The sequence below is a fragment of the Synchiropus splendidus genome, chromosome 16 (genome assembly GCF_027744825.2).
Source record: "Synchiropus splendidus isolate RoL2022-P1 chromosome 16, RoL_Sspl_1.0, whole genome shotgun sequence".
NCBI classification, from domain to species: Eukaryota; Metazoa; Chordata; class Actinopteri; order Syngnathiformes; family Callionymidae; genus Synchiropus; species Synchiropus splendidus.
Window position 1 is genome coordinate 7,513,236 of NC_071349.1, and position 26,397 is coordinate 7,539,632.

At 46.8% G+C, this 26,397-nt stretch overlaps 1 protein-coding gene across 3 annotated transcripts in view; it reads left to right on the forward strand.

Moving 5' to 3' along the window:
* LOC128747586 (SAM and SH3 domain-containing protein 1-like) overlaps positions 1-26,397 on the forward strand; it is a 36,566-nt gene that overhangs the window by 5,802 nt on the left and 4,367 nt on the right. For 2 of the 3 annotated variants that reach the window (XM_053845561.1, XM_053845562.1), the window contains exons 3-9: positions 21,958-22,086; positions 23,305-23,355; positions 23,661-23,713; positions 25,099-25,139; positions 25,225-25,311; positions 25,387-25,499; positions 25,927-26,019. In XM_053845561.1, the coding sequence (XP_053701536.1) occupies positions 21,958-22,086; positions 23,305-23,355; positions 23,661-23,713; positions 25,099-25,139; positions 25,225-25,311; positions 25,387-25,499; positions 25,927-26,019 (567 nt within the window). Of the gene's footprint in view, positions 1-20,390; positions 20,495-21,957; positions 22,087-23,304; positions 23,356-23,660; positions 23,714-25,098; positions 25,140-25,224; positions 25,312-25,386; positions 25,500-25,926; positions 26,020-26,397 lie in introns of those variants that run through there. The other variant, XM_053845563.1, reaches the window with a different exon arrangement.

Sequence of the window (26,397 nt, forward strand, 5' to 3'; positions counted from 1 at the left end):
CTTAGCTCCATTCTGCTCTTGCCTGAAGAATGATGTTAGCAAGTTTGCACACAAACATCTGCATGGCTTGGTGACTCAGGATAAAGCAGTGGTGTGTGAGGACAGTTGTGAGGACACCCAGGATGTGACTGATGCTGAGATATTCGTTGATTTACTGATGGTGTACCAAGAACCACGCATTGTTTCAGCACACCTCCATCTGTGGCTCCTGCTGTTGTTGGGTTTGTGCATGTTAACTGTGATCATTTCTTGTTCAAAGTGAAACTGCGATGGTGGATGGCGCTCTTGAAAACGTACAGTCAAGGTGTTGGGTGTATTTTGAAGCTCCATTTAGCAGTCTTAAAATACTGCATAGCGAGTACAGTATTTCTTCTCGGAGGGAGGGCGTGCTTCCTCCTTGATTCGGGTCAGTCAGCATTATCCATATTTGATTATCCTGCAGTGTTGGCTGCCGTAACTCACCAGTGTATATTACAGTTGTGTTCTCACTCTGTCACTAAAGGGGAGTGCAGTTCTGCTGGTGCTCATGTCATGTCACTATAGATTAGGGCCCCGGTCCGGCCACCCGTCCCAGTACTGATGGATTATTGCCCTAATACAGCCGCATGGCGGGATGGAAGGAGAAGTGTTTTCTCAGAGCACTCAAAAGCTTAACACACACCCACAGTTTGGGATTCTCCTGGTAGTTTGTCTGGCTTGTTAGTCGCCCGTCCCTCCCAGAACAATGACAGCTGTCAGCGTACATGCATGCAAACATGGCACCCATTACTATACCGCCCTATCACAGACGCATATGTTGTCCCCCACACTCTCCCTCTTAAGCAGGCAGTAATCACTGACCTACATTTGTAAATACAAGAGTTGTACATGGTCGGTGGACTGGAGGTCACAGATGCAGAGACAGACTTGAGACAGACCACCTCTGGACCACCACACACTAGGTGTTGCAGTCACTTCTTCAGAGTTTCAAATAGGTTTACACCGGGCTGCCCACAAACACAGCAACACTTTAAAATCTGGAATTCCACTGATGGTGCCTGGGAAACTAGCCTCACGATGGCTTCAGCATCAGTGAAGTTGAGCTTATGTTGTATGTTTGTAAATACAGACTCACAGAGGGCCAACTGGAGCAAAGCCGTGTGACTTACTGTTAGTATTACTTCATCGTTGAGTTATGTTTTCAACTTTTATGTGTGCCATATTGTTGTAATAAAAGATGCCACATTATTTCCAGTGTTGCTGAGATGACTTAACAATAGAATATAGTCATTTCTAAAACATAGATAAATAAATTCAAGCCCGCGGCTGTGCTTAAGTGTTGGCTCAGCTTTTTGGCAGAAGGGATAAATTATTGTGATACAGAGCAATTGGTAGCTGCGGTGGACGTACTACCTTTGTACTTGTGTGTTTTATCTACTGCAGTTCTGAAGGCCAGAGCAGGCCCCTCAAACTCGGAGAACCTAATGAGTGTTGGGGTTGTGTTCTTGACGTCTTCAAATGTGAGCTCTGTTGTCACCATGGTTACATCCAGCCTGGCCCTCCTGGTGCAGTCTGACTGGATGTTGGGGTCAGCGACAACAACAAATATTTGAAACCTGAATTGAGTCTGACATTTACTTTTGTCGGGTCCGATTAGTGAAAGGGCGACCCAGTCACCCGCAAACAAGTATCAGACCTGGTGACAGTGTCACTTCAGGCAGCAATGGCGACTGCAATACTGCCCCCCTTTGTTTGTGCTGCACCACAGCTCTGGGCAAGAGAAGACCGGAAGAGCAATGCCTCGCTGATCAGTGATCTTCAGTGAAGACTGCAGTGGAAATGGATCAAATGGTTTGTGTTGAGTTTCGCGAGTCCAAGCTTGTGATGTCGTTCCTGTTGTCACCACTCATGGGATTAGAGGAAACCCGTAGCTGTAAATCCAGGGATGAGCTGGTGGCACATCCGTGACTGAAGGATTTGACTCAACGCCACTGTTGCAGCGGTGAGATGTGCCATGACATGACATGGATCCATCTGAGTCCCGGCTGATCTTTTCTCTGCATGCGAGCTGTGAATGAGACCAAACAATGAGGTTGACTAGGTCACTGTCAATCCTGGCTTCAGTTTAGTTATTTGTCAGTCAGCACAAAAAAACTTACTGTATGTGTACTGTGTGTTTTAGGGTCAAATGGATGCAGTAAAGGTACAAATGTGTGCTTTCTTGTAGAAGATTTTTTGTCATGAAGCAGGTTTGTTTCCCACGAACGGCTACTTTTCAAGCAGATTTCCACCCAAAGGGCAGTGTTTGATATCAATGTAAGTTGATCAGAAATAGGATCAGTGCGTGTACACAGCTGAACAGAAGTTGGGGACGCTGCTATTGACATCACCAACTCTGTTTTTACCATTCAAGTACACATCCCATTTCCTCCAAAAGATAAGCGCTGTGTCCGAGCCTCAGCTGCGAGCCATCTGTCACTCACAGGACTGCTCTTCCACTGCGTCCCAACATCCCTCTTTCATGGAACAGATCAGCTTTAAGCCTTGTTAGTTGATCAGGTACGTGAGGGAAAATATTTGGCAGATGTTGATGTTTGTTTTTGCAATCAAACGTAATTATCTACATTTTCAGCGACACCCTGACAGACAGCACTTTTGGTTGTACATGAATGTCTTTGGTACAGAGGGTTTGCAGTTTTCAGTCAAAATAATCTCTTTTGTGATCTGCATGATTAAAGATGACCTGAAGCAAAACAGGTCGTCGACACCTGCTGGCAAAGATTCAGTTCTGGAGCCGTCTAAATCGTCATCGTTTAGAAATCAATAAGGAGTTGTGTATAATGGACAGAGCTTTCATCCACAGCACAACGTGAGTCCAGGTCCCTCCAGCTGTGTCTACTGGATCCTCTGAAGTCCATCCATTGTAAAAAGCTTTCAGTTTGACTGCAGCGCTGTGCATGACCCCAGAGAGCACATGGACTTTTATATATAGATGGAGGTCAAGGGTTAATCTGTGCTGCGGTATCTTCAGATGATGTGACCCACTTTCTCTCATCGGCAGCCTCCCCCGTCAGATCACGGGCCGGCACTGCTGAGCCAACACCAACAAACACTGAGCACAGGTCATGTGAGCAGAAGATCAGTGTGAGGAGGAACTGAAGCTGGATTTTCATCCTGTCACCATACATGACACACTCAGAGTGAAGTCCATGTAAGGTGGAGCAGCTCCAGTGTGTTGTTCTGCCTCGTTTGAGTTCAGCCCTCCAACAAATAGACTCTATGACTCTATGAGTCATTGTCACTGCTCCTTCCTCCAGCGGCGATGGTCAGCTGAGCCCACCATATTCAGAGGTTACTGTCACTGAAGAGAACAGTTGAGCACGAGTTGGAGAGACCAAATCCCATGGTGGCTTTGGAATGCCTTGTGCTCTTCAGGTGGAGTTGAAGTGCAAATCAATTGTGCTATTTTCCAGAGATGTCCAGCAGGGGTCTTAAATAATCTAGAAGTAAAACACACCAAGTACACTACTTCTCTCACGACTCTAGGTGCCAACAATATTGCATCTCAGAGTAGAAACTAGTGTTGCAGTTGAGACCAGTGAAACCGAAGACAGAGTCAAGACCAACACCACGGAGGGCTAGTTCTGTATTCAGTTTGGTCTTGGTCTCGCTTCCCTCATTGCTCTTGGTCTCATGTCAGTCCTTGTTTAAGGATTATTTTGCTCCTTCACTTTGTGACTGGATCTCACTAAAGAGGGGCTCCCAGAGGCCCATCTTTTCATTTAGAAATGCATTTACTCCTACTGATGCTGAAACCTATTTTCGTATGGGATCCATGCAACTGTTTCCTGGCTGAAGCTGGAGCTGGCTGAACATCAGAACCACAACATGTATTCTGTAGGCCCAGGATGAGTTGCTGCTGTTAAACTTTTTACTTACTGCTGCACTTAACATTGCAGAAGGAGCTCTGCTCCCACAATGTGCTGTGTTCTCTGTTCCGTCTCACTCAAACCACCTCCCCGCGTGTGTTAGAGAATCAAACGTGGATAAGAGGAAGAGTGATGTTACACTGATGTGCTGTGTTTCACCCTGCGACCTCTCGTAAAAGTTACATCGCGTTTAAACGGCCGCCTCAGACGGAGGCTGTTGATGCGAGGCCTCTGTGAGTGTGTTTGTTGGAGCTGACATGAAGCCTGTGTCGAGCTTGTGTGGTCGTTGTGCTCAGTCTGCTGCAATACATTTCACTTAGGGAGAGCTTTGTCGGAAGCAGGGTCAGCAAAGGCTCAGCTCTCTTGCTCGTGCTGGTCGCTGTCACCCAGAATACGCGAAACAAGAGGTGGATTTGATCGGCCTGTCTGGAGGTTTTCCAAGCTCGTCGCGGTGATGACATTTTCCCAGGGTGGTTTTGCCCCCGAAGTGTGTATCTGGAGCCATTAGGTCGGGTGTTCTGTTATCAAGTGAAAGAAGCAGGTCAAAAAAGTTGTTGCACTTTCTGAGGCTAAATATACTCTGGCTATATGAAGCAGCGCCTCTCGTGAAATATTAATTTCAGCGCTTGCCGTAGGCCAACAATGGTGAGTTTCCTTGTGTCTGTGAGCCAGAAGTTTCTCCACGCTTTTCCTACGGATTTCCCTGAGAGCACGAGGGTCAGAGGGCGGTCGTGTTTTTAATCAGAGTGGCTGGAGCGTGACTGCATTATGCTTTGTTAGAGATGAGAGGGATGAAGAGGTCAGTGGAGCGTTCACACGCACCAGCTACTTTCACCATTGAGATTTTAGACCCCCATGAGCTCAGTTGTTGGTCCAAGGTTCAGAGTCCAGTGGAGTCTTCTTTGTCGTCACAACAGACGAAACTGACATCATACGAGTGGATTTTAGTAGTCTTAATAATATTTTTGATTGATTTGAGAAACAGAGTGAAGGGAGTGTTTCCTCTTGTCTGCTGCTCAGTTCTTCTACATTCATGTTGTATTATGTGCAGTAGTACACTGTTGCCTCCGCAGTCTGATAGCAGACGTGGAACTATGCAGTAGTTGTGCCTAGTTTCTCTGGAAAGTAATTTTTACTTTTCACCAAAATGCGGGAATTATGAAACCTAAGCTAATGACTGGAATAAAATGTTTCCACTGCTTTTGTTCACAAACTAAAGATTGTGTCTGAAAGAGCTGGCTAGTTTCCACCTATGCTCGAGAGGTTGCTGTTGAAATGTGTGCAAGCATCCATTTGTGTAGGCAGAAGTTGACCTGCATAAGATCACTTTCCTTCCTGCTCCTGTGCACTGACAGAGGGTTTGCTTGTTGGCTGCTGCCATGATGTGTGACGCTGTGAGACAGGAGCTGCACTTCACCCCCCGAGGCTCCAGACGGGGTGATCCAGCATCTCCTTCTCTGACACACTTTAGCTTAGCACCTGTGAATTATAGATAGCCATACTATAATAATTTCAACAGCAGCATTGCGCTCCCTCATTTTCCTCTACTCCTGACAGTGGAGCTCATTTACCAGAGGTGAGCAGCTTTAGGAGCTTCTCTCTGAAGTAACAGATGCTAGCAGGATTGTCTGTTTGATAGATCCATGACATGGTAAGCGTCTGAAGTCCTGCCTACATCTGACTCTTCAGTGTCATTGTCATATGGCCCAATTGCCCTTCAGTATGATCTGAAACACGAATGGAACCTTCTGTCAGATGGAAGGCAGAGTTCCCGTATCCTGCAGAAGAAGACTTGACGTCTCATACATGGCCTTCTTCTCTGCCCAAGTCTCAAGTTTTTAACCCTGTCTGACAGACTCAAACGTGTGAAGATAGTTTGGCTTGTGATCAGCAGGTTCTTTGACTGGGGTTTCACCGTTGCCTGAGGGCTTGGTAGGTTCCTCCAGAAGAGTTTGCTCATGCCTTAAAGCAACTCATCCTGAGAAGCATATTCCAGTGAGGCAGCACTAAAGCATGGAGAAGACAGTTCCTCTCTTGGAGCTCAAGAAACCATCTGGTCTCTGCTGATGAAAACTCACGAGGCTCAACAAGACAGAGCTCCAAGTCCCTTTGAGATAGCTTGCCATCATCAGATTCAAAATGAAGCTGAATTTTTCAGATCCTCCGTGCGTCATAGTTCCTCCTGTATCATGAGCTCCCAGAGAGACAGATGGAGGTGTTGCGCCCGCGGGCCCCGAAACAGCTGGACTGGAGAGAGATCCGAGCCACGCAAGCTAATTTGCTTAATGCTGCTGTCAGAGGTTGACGTTGAGTTTGAAGGGAAGGGCGCCGGAGTTCAACTCGCTGTGATTCATTCTCATGCATGCACAGTCGACCGCAGTCGACTTTTCCAACTGCAGGAACTTGAGATGTGCTGAAACAAAATTTTAATGTGTTGTCAATCAAGAAAGAAGGACATTTAACCTTGAGAAATTCAGATTTAAAAGGCATTTTAGTGGTTGATTTATTTTTCATTGCCCAGAAATACTGTCCCAACATGCATCACAGGGACTGCATGGTTCCTCTGGCCTCAAGTTTGGCCCCACGGAAGAGTGTGGCCTTCGTGTACCGGTGTTGGTCCCATCATTACTGTGAGACTGTGAGTGAGTGAACTGAGTGGCTTCTGTGCCTGTCGCCGGGGCCACTTACTGACTCAATGGAGCAATGAAGGAGAAAAAGTGCTGGTAGAAAATAGTGTGTCCGACATGATAAGAGTCAAGAAGAGATCAGGTAAAACCTCTGTCAATAGAAATAGGTTTGGATCAGCTTTCAGTGGGCTTCGTCAAAGGTGGTCTTTTATTTTGCTTAAAAACAAGAGTGTTGTGTTGGGCTGCCTGTCGGAGCTGGAGTCTTTAGCTCCATGACAGCCTGCGGTGAGTGTGCAAGTGTTGTTTGGCAGACTGCCGCGCGACGCTCTGACAGGAGGCCTATTAGCTGTTCATTCATGACTGACCCTCACTCCCTCCCTGTCCAATCAGCTGCAGGCTCTCAGTGGTCCAGCCAGACGTGACAGCTGCTATGGAGGCTCTGCTTCACCTCGACTCTGGCAGGTTTTGGGAGCGGGCATGTCCGCTGGCGTATGCTAGCTTTCGCTGGGATTACTGCAGCATTTTAAAGCCCACATGGCACAATGAGGCCAACTCAGCAGCACCAAGCCAGGCTCTCTGGCCTTTTGTGGGTCCGGCTTGGTGATTCATGCTAGGCTTCCGGGCCTTCAGCTAATGATTATTCGTGGTGATATATTTAGCCATGTGACTCATTAAGGTCCTGGTTCTGACCTCCCTTCGTACCTCCTGTTGACTATCATTGGGGGTGACAATCCCCATCTCCTAGAAAGTTTCCTAAATGTCAAACAGCGCTTGCATCACTGGGGAGCACATCCAGCCTTCACTGGCCTTTACTGTGGATGCACAATACTGGCATGTGTTTGGAAATGTCACAAACAAAACATTACTGAGCCATGATTTGATAGAAAAAGGAAGGGCTTCCTTTCAGCCTGTCGACAACAAACAACTTTTACTGTCTTTATTCAAACTCTGTGAGTGTGTTTACACACTCATCTTTTTTTTTTTACCAATTTAATCTGCTCTTTACCTGTTTCAACTGTCTGTCTTTGATCTGCCAGTGTGATTGTTGTGCTAAAACTGGTGGCACAGTTCAACTTTCCTGTTGGATCACCTGAAGGGGACCCCACTCTGTGGTCACTCTGTGCTGTGGGAATGATGCAGACCACTCTGACTGGGCCCAAGGGTGGGTGGTCCTGCTGTTGTGTCAGTCGTGTTGTGGCAGTCCTAATGTAAGGTGGACGACCCTACCATGGCACTTGCTCCACCGCACATTCACTCAGCTATTGCTGACCTGTGTTATCTATGTGAATGTCCCTATGTGTTCTGAAATTTTAATCTTTTAGAAACCTGTTTTTCTAACTTATTACTAGCACCTTGTTTGAGGAAATGTGTGGTAGAGACTGTTCTCGACCTCCTTTAACATCACAGGAGTCAAACATTTCTAATGACTTAAAATCTAACCTTGTTGTTTTATTCACTTTCATTTAAATAGCTTGTCCATATATCTGAGTCAAGCCAGTGTCATGACAGAGCATGTCTCTGCTGTCACGCTGCAACAACCACAAAAATATTTTGTTGAATATTTTGTTGACTTTGAATTGTTGTTGCCAATGCATACAATAATCATGCATATACTAATAGTCACCTGCAGCGTCTGTGTTACACAGTTTTCTGTGGTCAGGGACTAACTAAATATTGCAATAGTTGAAAGAGCTAGATGTGTGGATATGGATGATAGGAAACAACATTCTCCTGCATTGTTTTGTGAAAGAGTCTGTTTGTACTGATTCAAAGTTTGGTGAAGAAAAGTTAGCAGTTGTGAGTGCAGACAATTCTGCCCGTGTTCTTCACTTGAACTGCAATAATATCACTGCACTGTGCAGTCTGATGGGAGGACATCTCCACAGTTGTGTATCAGAGCTGTGACAGACATGGTGTTCTTGCTCTGTGGCTCTGCTTCCTTTCACGGCTCCAAATCCCCCTTCAATATTTAAACCTCAAGGAAGCCTTCATGTTTCATTTAAATGAGCCAAAATGTGAGAACCACTGTCTGTAGTTGGAACGCTGAACCATGGGGAACGACGGCTGTTAAACTGCGCTCTTCCCTTGTCTTCCAGAGAGACACGGCCCTCAAGTGAGCTGGATGAAAACACTGGAAGTGCAGTAAATAAGTGAGAGGTCAGAGCTTCTGACATTTAGCTTTGGGCGCCGTAAAGTTCCTCTCCAGAAGCATCCTAGCAGAAAAATTGATTTCAAGTGCAAGACATTTTACAAGGATGACATGAGATACAGACATTCAGCCACGAATGTGAATTTGTAGAGTAAAAGACCAAATCCAGCGCAGACTCTGTGGCCATTTTCTAAATATTCCATTGCTCGCTTGTTTCTTGGATTGTTTTACTCAAGGGAATGTGTATTTGGGGTCTCTCTTCTGGACACCTTTAGGAACAAAGAGACATATGAATCCCCAAAAATATTCTTTTTGACTGTGAACAGACTGAACAGCATGTGAGATGATGGTGGAGCATGGTCCTGTCAGTGGTCTTAGTGAAGCTACTTGAAGCATGAGTGGAGGACAATCACATGTCCAAGGAAAAGGCGAAGAGTATCTCATCCCTGTACCTGAAGATACCATCTTGCCCTTAGACAAATGTAGATCTACCGAGGCCTTAGAAAAGTCCAGCATGAACCTCACTTGTTATCTCTGTTCAGCTGAGCACATTAATAGTCACCTGGACCCTAAATCTTCACCAACAAACCGACCCTCAAACATACCATGTGACCGAAACCTAAATGTTCCAGAATCAGCCCCAGTAGCTCAGAGCTTCCCTCTGCACTGACGGTTCAGCTGACACTCGCTGCCGAATGTGAGCATCTGATGGCATCTGTGCCTTTAATTCTCTGTTGATGAGGCTCACTGAGCAGTTAAGCCATTTTCAGTCTGGCTGGCAGATCTGGTGTCTGCTCTCGTCCCGCACATGCTCACCAAATATTTAACCACCACCGAAGTCGGTTCTCGGTTCTCAGAGTCAACATGCCTTCAAGCAAGGCCCGTGGCACCTCCGTGTTTCCAAATGCCTCCTTAGCCAAATTCCACCCAGCATAGCTGGCTGTGATGGTTCTGAGGTTCTCTCAGTTGTTCAGGGCCCATCCATATGAAGATGTTTGGGCTCAGCAAGACATTTCTTGGAACCCTAGGAACCAGCCTTTCAGTCCTAGTGCAGATGGACCAGACTAGAGGTGGGACGATATGGGTAGCTCACGATTAGAAACTGTGGCATTTTGGCCCACAATAAGTGAAATTTCATCAACCATATATCACATTATATGTAATTGGAACAGAAAAAAGAACCTTAAAAATGAAAACGTCACGTAATGATGCACGATTATTCAATGTACTAAGAAAATTGAGCTCAAAGAAAAGAAACGTGCATTTGCATAGTGCCTCACTGCCTCCAGTCTTGTAAATATAAGCAATGTACAGCTGCACATGTTAAAAGGTGATGTCACAGTGGAAAACTGCAATGCATTGTAGGTTCTCTGGAAAGTTTGTTTACAACACCTCTGCGTTGTTTCCTTTTAGAAGTCCGTCTCTTAAACTTTGATCATGATGGAAACGCGCTGTGTCATTTGCTGCTGCACTTGTTCCCATGACTGTTTTGGAAAAACTTTGCTGTGCGATAGTTCCCATTTCATTAATGGTGGTAGAGCCAAGGACTCCGGTCCCAGAAGCAACAGTGATGCACCGTATAGCCTGGACAGCAGCAACACGTTATTGTGTTCACAGCAGTTTTGACTGGAAAGTTTGACTAAACAAGCTCTGAGTCAAAGCGTTAGCAAAGCTAATGTCAAAGTAGCCCACATACCTTCACTCATTGAGGCTTCATTTTCAGTTTGTTGAAGGTTTTTAGACGGTTGTTTTTTTTTTCTTGTTCACAACATGCTTTGACCAAATAATGAATCGAATCATGTTCGGTCGAATCAGGTTCACTACTATCAAGGCAAGAAATAGGCAGATCATCGTAATTTGGAGTTTATTGAATCTATCAGTCTTTGCTCTTTCTCAAACGTAATCATTTTGTAATGGACATTGCGGACACAAAATTATTTGAAAAGCAGTCTTTGGACTTTGGCTTGTTTCACAGGGAGAAACAGTAAAAAGCCACACACTCTTCTAAAGTACATTTAGCCTTTGCATTGAAATAGTTGCATTCCTTCTTATGGCAGTTTTTGACATGCTGATATTGACATGCTAGAGTGCAACTCAGGTTCTCCTTTGAAAAGGTGTCGGTTCATGGTGATCTCACATTTGAATCATTTTTTAATTCATTTTATCCCATTGTTTTTTTTTTTTGTTTTTTTTTTTAATGAAAATGTTGAACTTCTTTCTCCCTGCTTTGCAGTGTCTGTAGCCTTATTTTTTGCTTTGAATCAGTGTCCACCAAGCTCTCAGCTTCTTGAGCTGCTGGATTTCCAAAGGAACTTTCCCCTCCATCGTCTTCTTCACCATTTATGTTTTTGTTATCTTGGCTATGTAATTCTTTCATGTCAACATCCTGGGCAGGTTGTGCCTTTTCTAAATCTTGATTGTTACTCACTGCATCGTCATCTTTCTCACCTAGAATCAGTGTGCTCTCATCAGCTGTCATGTCCACTTGCTTGGTCTTATCTGGAAAGAAATAATATTTTTAGGAGGAGACACTGGGATCACAATCAAATATTTTTTACAAGTAGGTTGTCAGCTGAAAGTAGGTTGTCCCTGTCCCTCTGGACTCAAACCAGACAGTCCCCGCTTCACTTGGTGGTCGCATTGTATACCCTGTTGTGTCTGCTTGTGGACTGAAGCTTTCAATGTGGATGCAAGTTTTTCCTGAAGTGATCTGTGCTTATAGAGCCACAGAACAGTAGGGATGAGATGGGAGAGTCGACATGTGTTTCGTGTGGACAAAGCATCAGTGTGCTGTGACAACTGAGGATGTATAAAGGCACGCACAGAGAGACGCTCCAGTGTCCCGAGACTCGAGGTCAGTAAATACTTCTGGCGCACTCTGGAGGGTTCAATCTGAAGGTTGCATGCAGCTTTAATTCCCATCTCTCCACATGTATGTTGTGGCGTAGGAAAGCATGGCATGAGCTTCTGGTGAAGTTGGGATGGCCTTTAATTCAAGTCCCCTGGCGGGAAGTATGTCAACGGCTGACAGTGTGATGTCTGAAAGCTGGTTTGAAACAGGGCAGAACAGTATCTGGTGACCTGCAGCATGGTTTGGGTTGGCTCAAAGTTCAGCTGCCTCTTCTTGTCAAGAATGTTTTTTAGCCTTCCACCAATTCTTCTGACTAAAGTCGACACCACCACACAAAATGATGATTGACTGTGCAGGAGGCTGATGATCACCCAGCTGTCAATCACTGCAGTCCTACGCTTCACCCCCCTGACCAGCTTTTGGTACCAGTGTGTATCACCAGCTCTACCCCCTGTGTCCCACAGTAATGCACCTGGCAACACTTCAATACTGAGCTCTGGATTCTGTTTCCACCTTCAGTGTGCCCAGTTCTTTGACTCTTCTGTGATCGGAAGGTCCTTATTCGACTTCTATATCAAGTATGATGTTTGGAATATTTTGTTTTAATTTGTCCAGCATTTGCCAGTCTGATTTTCTCTGCCGGAATCCAAATCTAAGGGGTGATGAAGAGTCAGATCTCAGTAGTATCAGTGGCAGGATTGTTTTGGATAGTGGCAGAGCATCCTTGACAGAGAGGAATTTTTGGAAGACAACTAAGACGCTCTGTCGTTGTGAATCAACTATGACGGTATGTTGACAAATGCAGCTGGAAACCCCCCCAATGTTGGCCTAATCTTGGGGCTTTTAAGTCCCAGTGTAGATGGCCCCTCTGCTGTTGCAGAGAACTCACTGAATATTCACATGAACTGATAAAAGTCACAGGTGTCAAACAACATGTAGGTCCTGCAGCAGTCGGCCGTCAGAGGTAATGCAGTATGACATCAGCATCTTGTGCTGAGGTTTTATTCCCTCTGTGTACTACTACTCTGTGTTCTCCCATGCACACACGCTCGGGGTGTCGTGTGATTCGCACACTAATCTGCTGCTTTAAAATTCATAGATCGGATCATTAAATGTTTCATTGCTGGTTGTGTGTGTGCTTGACTTGACAGAGTTTAAGCTTTGTGCATTATTAAACCTTGTTTCTGTCACTGAGCTTCGATCATATAGGGACAGACTCCTGACGTCCGATATCCAAAACTCATGTGTCACTGGGTGCGGCTCAGACTGACATTCAGAAATCAGCTATCATGTTCATTATATCCATCTTTTTTTCACAGTACATCTTCATGTCATGCAATGCTTATGATGTCAGCATATGCCTGGCTAACCAGGTTAACCGAACCAGTGCCTTTCAGGTTGATGGCATCCGTCTTCAGTCCATGAAACCAAGGCTGCATCTCTGTCAGGAGGTCTGTCTCATGTCAAGATACTTAAAGTGACACAGTGAGGTCTGAAGTCCGAATACCTCCCTAGACCTTGTTAATGGGCCCGGAATTAAAAGTTTGTCTTGAGACAGATATGAATTGCATGCGGGTGGATGTTGTGACAGGAGAGGGGTTAAACATGTCCACCAGATGGTGCTGATGAGGTCATATGAACATCTCTTCAGGTCCAAGATGGCTGACATTTTAACATTATGGTTGTGTTTGTATTGGTAGTGAACAACTTGATCAGATACGTATGCAGGGGCCAAACGTCCACATAAAAGCCATGTGGACCAACTTCATAAGAAACCTGTCAGTAAGTGGCTTCACGATCACCAGAGATCCAACAAAAGCTCAAGTGTCTCCCCGCCTCAGCAGGAATCATCGTCAACCTTTTGCATCAGTCCTTTCTCGGGGCATCAGGAGGAAATCAGAGCTACCGTCTGCACCTTTCCACTAACCTGTCTCGCTTTGTATTCTTCATCCTCCAGACTGGAGGGGATTTGTTTCTCCACATGGTGGAGCATGACCTCATTCCTCAGCCTCATGATATTGCGTTTCATGATTGACAGCTGCCCTTGACTCCCCGATGGGTTGCGCTCCAGTGGACGTTGTGGAGATGTGAGCTGTAAACGGGCCTGAGAAGATGCAGGCTGTAGGTCGGCTCTCAGGGGACGGCTGGGGAAATTGTGTCAGTTCTGGGTGGAGGACTTGAGTTCAGTACCTCTGAATTAAATATGCTCGAAGGATTATAAACAATCCTGGGCTTCTGCACCGACAAGCGCTCGGAGCTTCTCAACACATCGCTTTGAAATGGTGTGAATGGGTTTGAGTCTAGCTGGGAAGTCTCCCCTGAATTAGACACGCATGGTGGAGTGGGAACAAACCGGAGCTGAACACCAAAAACACATCATCCACAGTGGACTCCATCCACGTCTCCTCCCTCGGCATTTAACATAAATTTAAAAGGAAAGCTGCATCTTTGTGTGACGCTGCATTTAACACTCTCCAGAGAAGTGGGGCGGTTCTGGACGGGCCTAGACTCGCGCTGTATTATAGATGATGCTGCAGCCAGGGCGGAAGATTCTTTGTAAAACGGCATGGCTCAGTATAAGCTAATGTTGCCTTTAATTGCAGTAATGCTTCGGACAAAAGATCTGCTCTGTTCTGACCCAGTAATCTTCTTCTGGGTTTCGCTTCCATTTAATCTGCCGTCCTGGCTGCAGTCCCTGTCTGACTCGGGCTCTGCCATCCCAGTGACATCCCTGCATCACTGTCTGTCTCTCTGCTGACCTTATGAACCGCTTTCTGTCGCCGGTCCTGAAAAATCCCTGAAACCATGAGCCAAGTGAGGCTCTTTTCAGAACCGCTTTGGTGTGTTTACATCATGACCTTTGTTTAGTGCTCTTTTTGTTTCGACCTGTTTTCCTGAACCAGATGTTGAGATGGCAGTTTTTACTAGTCACATAACTGAAGTCGGATCCATGCGTGTCTCTTTAGTCAGAGGTCACGACCAATCACTTCTGATGTTCATTCGTGCCAACTGCCATCACACTCTTCCTGTGGAACCTTTATGGGACGACTCCTGGCATACTGTCAGTCATCTCTGTGGTGCTTGTTCAAGCTCGCTTGTCTGTCCTGTAATCGTCACAGATCTGGCCACACAGCCTTCGCATCACGTCCAAGTGTTTTCTGCATTTGTTTACGTTGACAAAGATGTGAGTGAGACTAGAAGAAGAAGTGGGTCACTTGCTCATGAGTTTAGAGTCTGAAGCTAGAACGAAGACGGACTGTTGGTGTTTTCCATCTGCGGAGCTTTGAATTATTGCTGGAATTTCTAACAAACCTTGTGACGTCTCTGGCAGAAAATGATATTCATTATGGAAGAGAGGAGCCTTCTGGAGTTTGGAAGCAGCCGTGTTTAACTGGAGATGACAGGCGGCTTCACTGACAGGTCTAGATGCAACAGGAATTGACTCACGTCATGATAACTTGGAATTAATATGAATGTGACATTTTGGGCTCGGCAGCATGGTGGTATAGTGGGTATTGACACAACTGTGTAGTGAACCTTCATGCTCTCTGGTTTCTTCCCACAGTCCAAAAACATCCAGAGGTGAACTGGTGACTAAATAGGTGCGTGTGTGAATGTGTGTTTGTCTGTGTGGCCTGCAACAGGCTGGTCACCTGCTGTGGATAGGCTCCGCCCCCAGGACTCCTGGAGGTACTGAGTGGATGATGAAGAGACATTTTTGACTTGTGATGTGATGTGTTCCTGGAGAAGTAGATCTGTAGTCTAGGTTCAGTAGTCTGGGTTGTGGTTAAAGGCAGATTGGAAAGGAACCAGCTTTGCTCAAAACCCCTGCTCTCATACTTGTCCGTCAGTTTCTGTGGTGAGTGAGACACTTCAGCAGGGTGTCCATGGAAACACTTGGCAGTCGGTTCAGCTGTGACCTGTGACCTCTGTGGCAGTGAAGCTCTGGAAGAAAGATGTTGGTTTTGTCGTGTGTTTTGCTCTTATGAACCTCCTTCCTTTACCCTTCATCTAGAGACTCAAAACCTACTCTCTGAAGATGTCTGGGTTTGTCTCTTCTGTCGTGGACATGGGATTGTCAGTGACTGAGGAGGTCAAAGGGTCGTCCTCAGTGAGTCAAAGTGCTGCTCTAACATGCCGTGATTTGAGTGTGTTTGGCAGATGAGGGCTGTCAGTCACCGTGCGGCTCATCGCCTCCTCAGTGGGGACTCAGAAACCACTCAGACAGGAATGATGAGCGCAGACTGATCCTTCCTCTCTCAGCCCCAACGCTGAGTGAGTGTGTGAGCTGATGAGTTGTGTAGTTGTAGGTTGTATTCCCTGCCAATGAGCAAGGAAGTTTTTAAGAGAAGTGGGAAAAACAATGAAGTAATTTTGAATGATTCTGAGCTATGTTCATGTAGCTGTGCCGCTGTGCGTGACTTTATATGTGAGTACAGATTATAATTTAATCCAGTTTGAGGCCATGATGCTTCTCACAGTCCAGGTACATTTGGTTTGAAATCACAGTGGATGGGATAATGAATCCTGAATCAGTGTGACTCCCTCAGGTCTGAAAGGTGAGAGATCACTTCACCTCCACTAATCCATACTGAACAGGATGTGTCTGGTTTTGGAGGAGCTTGGTGGCTAATGTCTGGCTGTTAATTTGGTACAATCCATCATAATTGGAATGGAAATCACGGGTGGGTCACCTGGCCTCAGCTGCCTCTGTCCTCTGGCTCCTTGTTCACCCTGTTGGCTCCCCTTCACCCTCTGTGGATCCACATAATCTGCCCGTCCACAATGGCTGCCCCCTGCTGGGTGGAAGGCTGCAGATTAACGAGTGTGGGGTCGGTTTTTATTCCACACCTAATCTCCTTTTCTAATATCATGGCCAAACGAGGTCAGCACCCCCCTGATCCTTAAAGATGGCCGGCAGACACAACGCTGGCTGGCAGCTGTTGGATTTCAACCTTCCATTCGCTGTGTTATCCCGCAACTCCTGGGTTTTACCGCTTTAAGGCGCCTTGAAACTATTGATCTGAAAATGAACCCGCAGATTGTGGAGTGTATATGCTGCCATCTGCTGGTCACTGTGCAACAGTTGACTGTTGTTTGTCACTTTCCGCCAAGTGTTGATTTACATTAGAGATCTCTCAACATTAATTCTGTAGCTCATCCTCCTCATACTTATTCATGCTGCATTCTCCCCTTCTGTCATTGTTTTTCAGTCTTATTTCCCCCATCATTCTCTCCTTGTGGATTTTAAACATAATACAACGTTTTTAGAACCCTTTTTACATTTACCTTGCTTAAGTAGAGCATGCAAAACGTGCAGATGGAATTTCCAGAGTCAGAGTTAGAGAGCACTGAGTTCAGCTGGTGGAACTCACTGAGTTTAGATCAGACTCTGCAACCTCCCGTAAGCAGGGTCCTTCATTCATTTAATGAGAGTGCAAGTCTGTCTGCTCTGTGGCGAGTAGTGTTCCACAATGTCCCATCACTTCCCAAGTTCTTGCCTGGTCTAACATTGGATCTGGGCATCACTCTCTCCCTGCTGACTGGACACATCCACAGGCTCAGTTTTTTTTTGTGTGTGACTTTGTTTTAGACATGTATGTGTTGCTAATCTTCAATTACTTTTGATCTTTATAGTCTCTTCTCTAGAATAATCTGGCAGATTCTGTGTCACAGACTTTGTAGATGATTCGTTAGGAGTCCATTTCTGGCTCTAAACATGACCAACAGTGTTTGTCTCTCTACCAACTCGGGTAACTTCATTACTCTTGCTTTAGCAAACAGTTCATTTGTGTGATCTCTGTAATCTGCTTTATACATTATTCTGACAGCCTTCTTCTGTAGCAGAAGGGTTAGAGGTATCAGGGTACAATACAGTGTTCTCAACACTCACTCATTCAAGTGGTATTTCAATTTGTTCATTGTATACAGCTTCAACACCTCCATTCCTGAGCAATAGCTTGCATTAAAGACTGTTAATTATGTGTTGGCCTTCCTGTGACATTTGCATTCAATGTGTTTCTCACAGTGTTGGAGCAACTTTCTGATGAATAATTCATTCTGTTTGTTTTTGTTGTCGTCATAGCTGTTAGCAGTTAGCCTTGAGGTGTTTGTGTTCATTCTGTTTAACTGACACACTAACTGATGTCAGTGTTTTAACTTAGTCTTTGTCTTCTTTGGTGACCTTCAGCTTAGCTTTTGTGGGAAAACACTGACAGTCCAAAACAATGTTTCTGATGACTCTCAGATATCAGTGTTTGTTCACTCTGCATTCCATCAACACAACTCACCTCCTCCTCGACTCATCCAGAGCAACATTCTAGTGACATATGTCAGTGTGTTTTCACTACTGCTGGAATATTGAATATTATACTCTGTCACGTGCACTCACTTGCATCTCTAGGTCAATTAATCGATTTTATCAGGATTATGTCTTCCTGCGATTATGAAAACGTGATAATCGCCATGAAACGATTTTTTAGCCGAGCGCCCGTCTCCCCAGCCCTCGTTGCCGTGCCCTTTCCCCAGCCTCTCTCCATGGCTAACTTTAACCAGGCTTAATCTGATGCAGGCCCCACAAGTAGGTGTTTTTCCCAAAGTTAAAAACACTCTTCTTCTTGCTGTTCTTTCCTCGTGTCGTTCACATGAAGAACTCATGTTATCTGATGCTTGTTTCCACTCCTGCACGCTTCACATCTGATAAAGCTAACAGGAAGTAGCTAACAGCAAATAACATGCAGCCTCCTCCTGACGTGATCTCCAGTCCCACGAAGCTGCTGATGGTGTTGAGATAGAGACAATGACGCTGCCGTCACACTTGAGTCCATCACAGACGACGCCATGGCTGCACAGGTGCTGCTGCTGACTCTGATGCTCCTCTCCAACATCCATGCTGACATCATCAAGAGAGCAGGGTGGTCTCCCTGGACCACACAGCTGACTTCTGCTCCGTCTATAGATGGACCAGTGATGGGAAGGAGCTCCTGTTCAACTCTTCTGGCTCTGAATATCAGCTATACCCTCTGGCTGTTTCTCACTCGGGTCAGTATCAGGAACAGTGCTGGACTCATGGCAGGGTGACGCTGGACAGGAAGTCCACTCTCCTCATCTGTGACACACAGAAGATGAGAGAACATAAGAATTTGAACCTGAATGCTGGAGAGACTGCGGAGCTGACCTGTGACGGTGTGGGACCACACCAGAGTGGACAGTGGGTCTATGAGAAATCCAGTCTAGCTGGATTAGTCTCCACAGATGATGGGACACCTCCAGGGGTCCAACACCAGCTGGTGGAGAACAAACCTGCCCTCCTGATCACAACCCACAGACATAATTTTGCTATCTCCTACTTCTGTCTGGTGAAGCAGCAGTTCAGGTGTGACTTTCACAGTCATTTCCCTGTTCGAGTACCACCAGAGTTTATTTTCCGCTCGGTGGGAGAGAGTGTGGAGCTGCACTGTTCTGATGGCAGCAGAAATCAAACACGCAAGTGGAGGATGAGGAATTTACTGTGGGCTGATAGAGAGAGTCTGAACTCCACTCTGATGCTTCCATCTCTGACGTTGGGCCACTCAGGTTCTTACACCTGTGAGCTCAGTGTTTCTGGTCCTGACCGTTATGACCTGATAGTTTGTCCTGAGTCTGAGCCTCCTGCTGTGGAGCTCTTCACTGGAGGGGAGAACCTAACTCTCCACTGTGGGGACTGGAATCAGACTGCCAGGGTTTTATGGTTCATGAGGTCCAACAGAACCGAAGGACGAGTCTTTGATGTTAGGTATCAACGACCAGACAACGTGCATCTCTCTGGCCGCAGGCTGGTGATCAGGAACGTCTCTCTGCAGGACACTGGACTGGTCTGGTGCGTGGTGACAAGAGACCGTCTCTGTGTGTTCAGATCTGAGTTCCTGGTGAGGTTCGGAGAGCCAGAGCTTGATCACTACCTGCTGCGGTCCGTGCTGCTCAGTGCCGTGGTGCTGATGATGCTGTGTGTTGTTGTTGTTGTGAGGGTGAAGGTGTGGAGGACCAGGAGGAGAGAGCAGCTCCCAGAACCTGTGGAGGAGCTGGAGATGTCCCAGCTGTCTCCAGAGTCAGACGTGCAGGAGGAGGCTCCGGTCTGAGCTGCCATGATGTAAATACAGTAACTGCTGACTTTTGACCTCTCTGATGAGCAAAGTGTGCGCTCTTTTTGTTTGGCTCCAATAAACGTAACATGCTTCTGAAACACTCTCTGTGTCTTTGTGATGCACACACACAAGTTTGTGTTTCTATCCTTGGGGGTCCTCTCATTGCATAACACTTTCCCCAGCCTCTCACCCTAAACCTAACCATCCAAAACTCATAGCAAACTAAACCATACAGAAATCCATTTATAATGACCCAGTTATTTTGAAGCTTTAACCCTCCAATTGCGGCTTAACCTTGTGGGGTCTGGCAAAAATATCCCCACTAGTATAGCTAAATCAGGTACACACTCACTCACTACTGGACCCGTCTGCTCGTCTCTTAGCCCCTCCTGTGAGTTGTGCTAGTCAGGAATGTTGATGGCCTTGGAACAAAGGAGTTTGAAAGAAAAGTAAGACCAACTAATGCTGCTAATACTACCAATACAACTAATACTAATACTTGATCTGGGACTGACTGGAGTCTGTACTAGTGCGAGTTCGGCCGAGTCACTGCTGAGATCCCAGTTCAGACAAAACACTCAGTGGTGAGTTTATTTGAACATGTGAGTCAGTGCAGCCTCAGTGGGCCACAGCTGGAGTGGGCTCCACCCTGGTGTCATGTGTGCCCCCCCCCCACTCCCGTTTTATGCACGTCTCACGCCTTCCCCTCCTTCCCTCCTCCTCCTTCCACTCCATGTATTGTCCTCCAGTAGCCGAGTGAATGAAGTTTCAGTAAGAGCTCAGTGGAGCTGAGGAGCAGCGTGTTGTGTAGCTTCTGCCGGAGCCGGATGTCTGTGGTGAGTGTATTTCTGTGTTGGAATGTTCCAAACTGGTTATTTCCTTGATAGAGGCAGCGCTGAGTTGATACAGAAGCCAACGTTAGGGACAGAAATTTCAGCTGTAATGTAGCGGCAATTCACTTCGCAGCGACGACAAGTCCGATCATGTTCTTTAGTCGCATTCGGAATCATCTCTTTATGGGTCACAATAATAGCCTGAAGTTTATTCAGGAGTGTTGACTCACATTAACTCCACAGAGTCACACTCATGTCATGGTTCCTGTCTTCAGCAGAGAGACACCAAGACTGACATGCAGGAGAGTCCAGATGTGGTCCTTCAGTCACCGAAGAACCACTTTATTTCAGGCTCTGAAAGGAGACAATGAGGACAACTCTTCTCTTGACGGCCTTGTGTCTGTCTCTCACCCGTCTCACTCATGTCTCATTGTTGTGGAAAATCGTTTATTTTCTCCTGTAGGGAAACGTTTTCAATCAGTGTTGCTGTTCTTCTCAGTGAACTGACTCATTATTCATGGTTCATGTGCACGATGAACCATGGACTTGTGTTGTCGCGGCTTGTTTCCATCCCTGTGGACATGACCTCTCGTGCCCTTGATCCATGACAGACCTGACCTGGTCTCCATGCTCTCTGCCTGTTCCTTGAAGGAGTTGTAACCCCCCTCTGATGACTCCTGACTCTTCGGAGGAGTCAGAGATGTTGTCTAGTTTCGTCTGAATCTGGGAGGCTGTGATGAGGGACTGCAGGGCTGCAGGCACGTGTATCGTTTGTCAGACGCTGGGATCATCTTGGCCTCTGGAATCTGACGCCACATTCACGAGGAAACGCAGCATTTATGCTCACAACAAGAGTTTAAATCACAAGACAACTGTGTAGTTCAGTCTGACTGGAGTGAGAGAGAAAGAGTGTGATGTTTGCAAGCTGGTTCCTGAGGCGGTGTGAAAATAGGCCAAATGTTCTCTCAGCAAAAGGCTGCTCCAGTGAGTCCATCACAGAGTTCGCCACACTGTTTACAGCAGGTTGAGTTGCACGCCTGCAGGCGAGCTTCAGTCACGCTCGCTAACGTTGTTGATACTGATGCGGGAGCCTATTTTTAGACAGAGGTGGGAGTCTGGTTGAACAGGGGTAACTGCCAGGTGGACCTGAGGCGGTCACCTGCAGTGAATGCTGGGAGGTAATGAGCGCTAGCATGGTCGTACAATAGAGCAGTGAGTTTCAGGGCGGAGCATGTGATTTATGGATCGGGTCGGAGCTGCATCACAAGGTGCTTCCTCTGGTCAAGAGGTCACGTCTGAAGGGGCTGAGGGGAACGGGGTGTCACAGGGCAGGAAGGCAAGAGGCCGGTGGAGTGGGGGGCAGTGTCCCAGTTGGGGGTCTGCGGTGCTTTATCTCAGCTGGAACAATGGCTAATCAGGACCAAGTGTCTTCACCGCTCTGATAACCACGTCTGCGTATCTTCCAGGATGGCTCGGTGGGGAACCTTGACGAACTGGCGCAGGAATACTCCAGATACTACGGCACCTCTGTCAGCGACGTGTGTGAGAGGATGGAGGAGCTGCGGAAACGGAGAGTGGTGCAGGACGCTGAGCGGGTGAGTCAGCGCTATCAGCGGGCCACACGCGTGACCCCAGCTCACCCACCATTCTGATCTTCACGTCTCAGCACTAATGTAATGAAGCGCTGACCCCCCCCCCGAGGCCGCCGTCATTCTCCTCACTGTTGAGTCACAGCTGGGGGGGAAAGGCGTTTGTTTTTGACACTGAAGTGTCAGGTCCCAGTGGAGCCACGTCACACCTCACCTGATTTAAATACAGTCAAAAGGCTCAGACACGCATCAAACTGGCTTCACTTTATTTACAGACATCTTAATTTCACCCTACCTAATTGGAAACAAAACATCATTAAGCTTAGCAGATAGTTTGTCCCGTTGAATTAGAAAAGCTTAGACTAATTTGAAAAATAACTACAGTATTAAAAGAGATTATGTGTCAAACAGTGGACATGCCAGTAGACTGCCAGCAAAAATGAAAAAGCTATTAAAATGAATTATTACTGAGAAAACCACCACAAAATAATGGTGAAATTCTTAAATACACACATTTAAATACATTTTTAAATCTTTTTTTCAATTTTATATCTGTACCTGTTTCACGACAGAGTAGATGTTGGTGTCGACATGTTTTTTAAAACTTCAGTATGAATTTAGTTTATTATATACAACAAAAAAGTATAAAGTATAAAATACCAGGAAATATTGATCTGTAACTTATTTAAAGTGTGTTTTCCTTTAGAAAGAAAAGGGGTGTCGTGGTGTTGCCATCAGCATCAGCGTCCGTGGAAACTTGGATGTAAGATTAACCTTCATCCAACACGTTCACAATCTGGAACAGCGGCCTCTGGTGGTGGATATGCGTCTCGCATGAACTTCAGAGGCTTGGGGTTATTGAAGAAGAGCGAGTGTGAGTCAGTCTCTCGGCTCCTGGCGGGAATGTGTGGCGGATAGTCTCAGGGACGCGTCCTCACATGACTGTCAACGTTTGCTGCAACATACTGGTCGTCCTTGAGACGGCTGCTACTGTCAGGAACGGCTCTCATTTCTGAGATTCTTGAAATAGTTTGAGCTCCACTGTTGTGGCTCAGAGAGCTCAGGAGGTATCTCATGTCGTCAGGAATAACGGATGGATGTTCTGGCGACCCGGCTCACCGTGTTGCCCTCCCACACCAGCAGGGTGACCCAGTCAGCTGGATGTTGCCTCTCTCAGTGTGACACTGTAATTTTCTCAGCGCTGCCCCCGCCTGTCTGTTTCAGGGAAAGCTTGAGTCACAGGCCACATCAGTGCAGCTCCGCTCCCAGCTCCAGGTGAGTGTCCAGCTCTGGGTGTGTCATCCCCGGGAGAAGACCACTTCCTGACATGTGTCAGCGCTCGCAGCAATAAGAGGAATTGCTCTGTCATGATTCTATCAAACCAACACGTCTGTGGGGAAGCATTCCTCAGAGTCAAACCCCAAACTCCCTCCCTCGAACTGCCTAAGCTCTCACTAGTCAGGCGTCCGCTCCCCGCCTGCACTCTCTTCCTCACCTCCTGCCCCCTAGTTTTTAGCAGCATTGATGTCCTCATATGTTGAATGGAAGTGTTTCATATTGCTCTCTTCTCCCACATCCAGGAATCTCTGGGGCTCAGCAGCAGCAGCACTTCCACTCCGGAAACAGAGCGAAGGTAACTGATGACGGTGTGGGTCACCACATGAGCAGCCGGGGCTTCAGTGGAGTAATTAACGCGTTACCCCTTAACACTTTGTCTGGCCGCGTCATCACACGAGGAAACGTCAACATTAATGGGAGCAGGTGTCATCTCAGCTTCCAGTAAGACTGCTGTCATCCCAAACTTCCTGTGTTTGTTCCGTCCATTGTCTCCCACCAAGGGTCACTGTGAGTCAAAGCTGAGCCTCGCAAGATTGACCAGTCTGATGACTCATCATAAAACTGAATTTCACTCCAAGAATTCATCGTAATTACAAACAGAAATGGTTTGAATCCGAGCCGAAAAGCTCCAGCTCTGACAAGGAGGCTTAGTGCCATCTACTGGTCGGCAGGGGGATCGCCGCAACTCATGCCGTTTCTTTTGTCAGTGAAAGGTTCCACAGGCCAGGAATGTCATGCATTAAACATGAATAACCTCATGATATAAGTAAAAATGTGAGTGTGGTTATGGAGTGACTGAAGCATTTACACAGATTCGCATTTCTGTGTGATAAATTAAAGAAATTAAGTTTTGATTTTTGAGTCTTTATGGCCGAGGGACAGAACCCATTCTTGTGGTGGCAGGTTCAATGTATAGTAAAGTTCACCTGTGGTGGACTGGCAGGGGGTTTTGAGAACCAAATATCTAGACTTGTTGGACCTGTTTGAGTTAAGGTCAGGTCATCTGTCACTCAGATGAGATCGCTGAAGCTAGAACATTAGACGGTGAAGTCTCGTGGTTGCTACAGAGACAGTCGGCAAGCTGCACATGATCACACATCCTTTTGAATCTGCTCTCTTTAATGGTATTCAGCCTTGGAAGTCAGTCAAAACTCCGGTGATTGTTTCAAGGACCTAAGGACCTTTGGTTCAATGTGTTTTGGCTCGGTGTCGATAGACTGGTAGTTTTGCAGACGTCTGACTGGTGGTGAGGAACCGCTCAGGTGAGATCATGGTTTCCATGTGTAACCAATGTTTTCACAACGTTCTGTTGTGCTCTGCCAGAGAGGGACAGAACAAAGTGTGAGGGCAGGAAGGGGGTGACGTGGATGGGGAGGGCCGAGCAGGGAATGCAGAGGCCACATCAGAGTCGAATCCTCACTGACCATGAAAGGGGCTTCATTGTTCCGCTGATGGCCGCTGAGCCCTGTTCCTCAGCCAAGAGCTGCCGTCGTCTTTCAATCGGGGCTCAGGTTTTTGCGTCACTGGTCGTCATGGCAGGAGAAAGGTTCCGGTGATTCTGGGGTCTGGCTGCGTCACTCGGAGGTAGAGAGGGATCAGATGAAGAGGATACTGGAGAACAGGTGCTGCTCTTTCCTCTGATCCTCCATTTGAGCTCAGCTAAGTGTGTTTCTATTGCAGGTTCCTGGTGCACAAGTCCAGCTCTGACGATGGGTCAGGAGGTGAGTGGTTCACAGTGTTCACCGGAGGGATCTGCTCAGACGGGATGATGGCGACCATCTGAACCGTCCACTGCTCTTCTTGCAGGGAAACTGGATGGAAAGAGAAAGAGCAAGTCTTTTTGGCACGGTTTCCGAAAGTCTCAGAGAGGAGTGGTGCGTCAGCTCTCTAAAGGTTTGTGACCATCACAACACAAAGCGGAGACTTTTTTTGACCGATATCTCACCATCTCGGTCTCCTGACCGACAGGTGATGACGTCGGCTTCGTGGCCAGTGAAATCACCATGAGCGATGAAGAGCGGATCCAGCTGATGATGATGGTGAAGGACAACATGATCTCCATCGAGGAGGCGTTGGCTCGGGTACGTTGTGTGACAACTGTTCACCTGTGGTTCCACTCATGTTTTGATGAGATAGCATCCACGCTTGGTGCTGATCACTGTGGATTTTTTCAAACAATTGTTGAGTAAATCTGAAAAAGTAATAGCACAAAACAGGTTTTATTATTTACATGACACTGTTGACATGTAATGTTTTCAGTCTGTTTTGTTGTTGTTATTAGAGCTTTTGCGACCCAGAAAGTTGAAATGAATGTGTCCGTCCCTGGAGAGGTCTACAGCTCTGACATAGCTGGGACAGGCTGAAGTTAAAACCTTCCATCCTGACCTGCCGCTAGAAGGCGCTGTTTTCATACTGAAAAGTGGTCCAGTGGCGTTCAGTCGGCCTTTCACTGCAGACCGCTACGTCTGTGGGGGCTTCACCAACTTGGCATCTGCTTTCTCATTTCAGCTGAAGGAGTTTGAAGTACAGAGCAGACAAACGTGCAGGTTCCAGCCCATGGAGTGCACCGAGTCGTCTGCCGTCGAGCCTCTGCAGCGCAACGTAAGTCAGTGTGTCATTGTGTTGAGGCTGAAAGACCTCTCACCTGCTCTGCTGCACCCCACTGCAATCTGTGGCCCCTCAAAAGCCCCTGAGCTGGAGGCAGCCCTCTCCTGACCGCAGGCCGCTGACTGGACTCGCTGTCACAGCACTAACCTCTATTGTGCTGCAGAGAGTGGGAGGATTGAGCACAGGGCACAGTTATGCAGGCTGCAGCGCTTTTGTTCAGCAGGTCGGACAATTTGGGGGCCCAGGTTCTGGGGACCTATCAAATTGGTCCAGAAATGGCTTTTCTTTGTTGTGTCACACTGGAGAAGACCTCCATGACTCCAACGCTCCTCACTGTCCTTCCTAGTTCCTTATCTGTAGTTTGATTCCGTC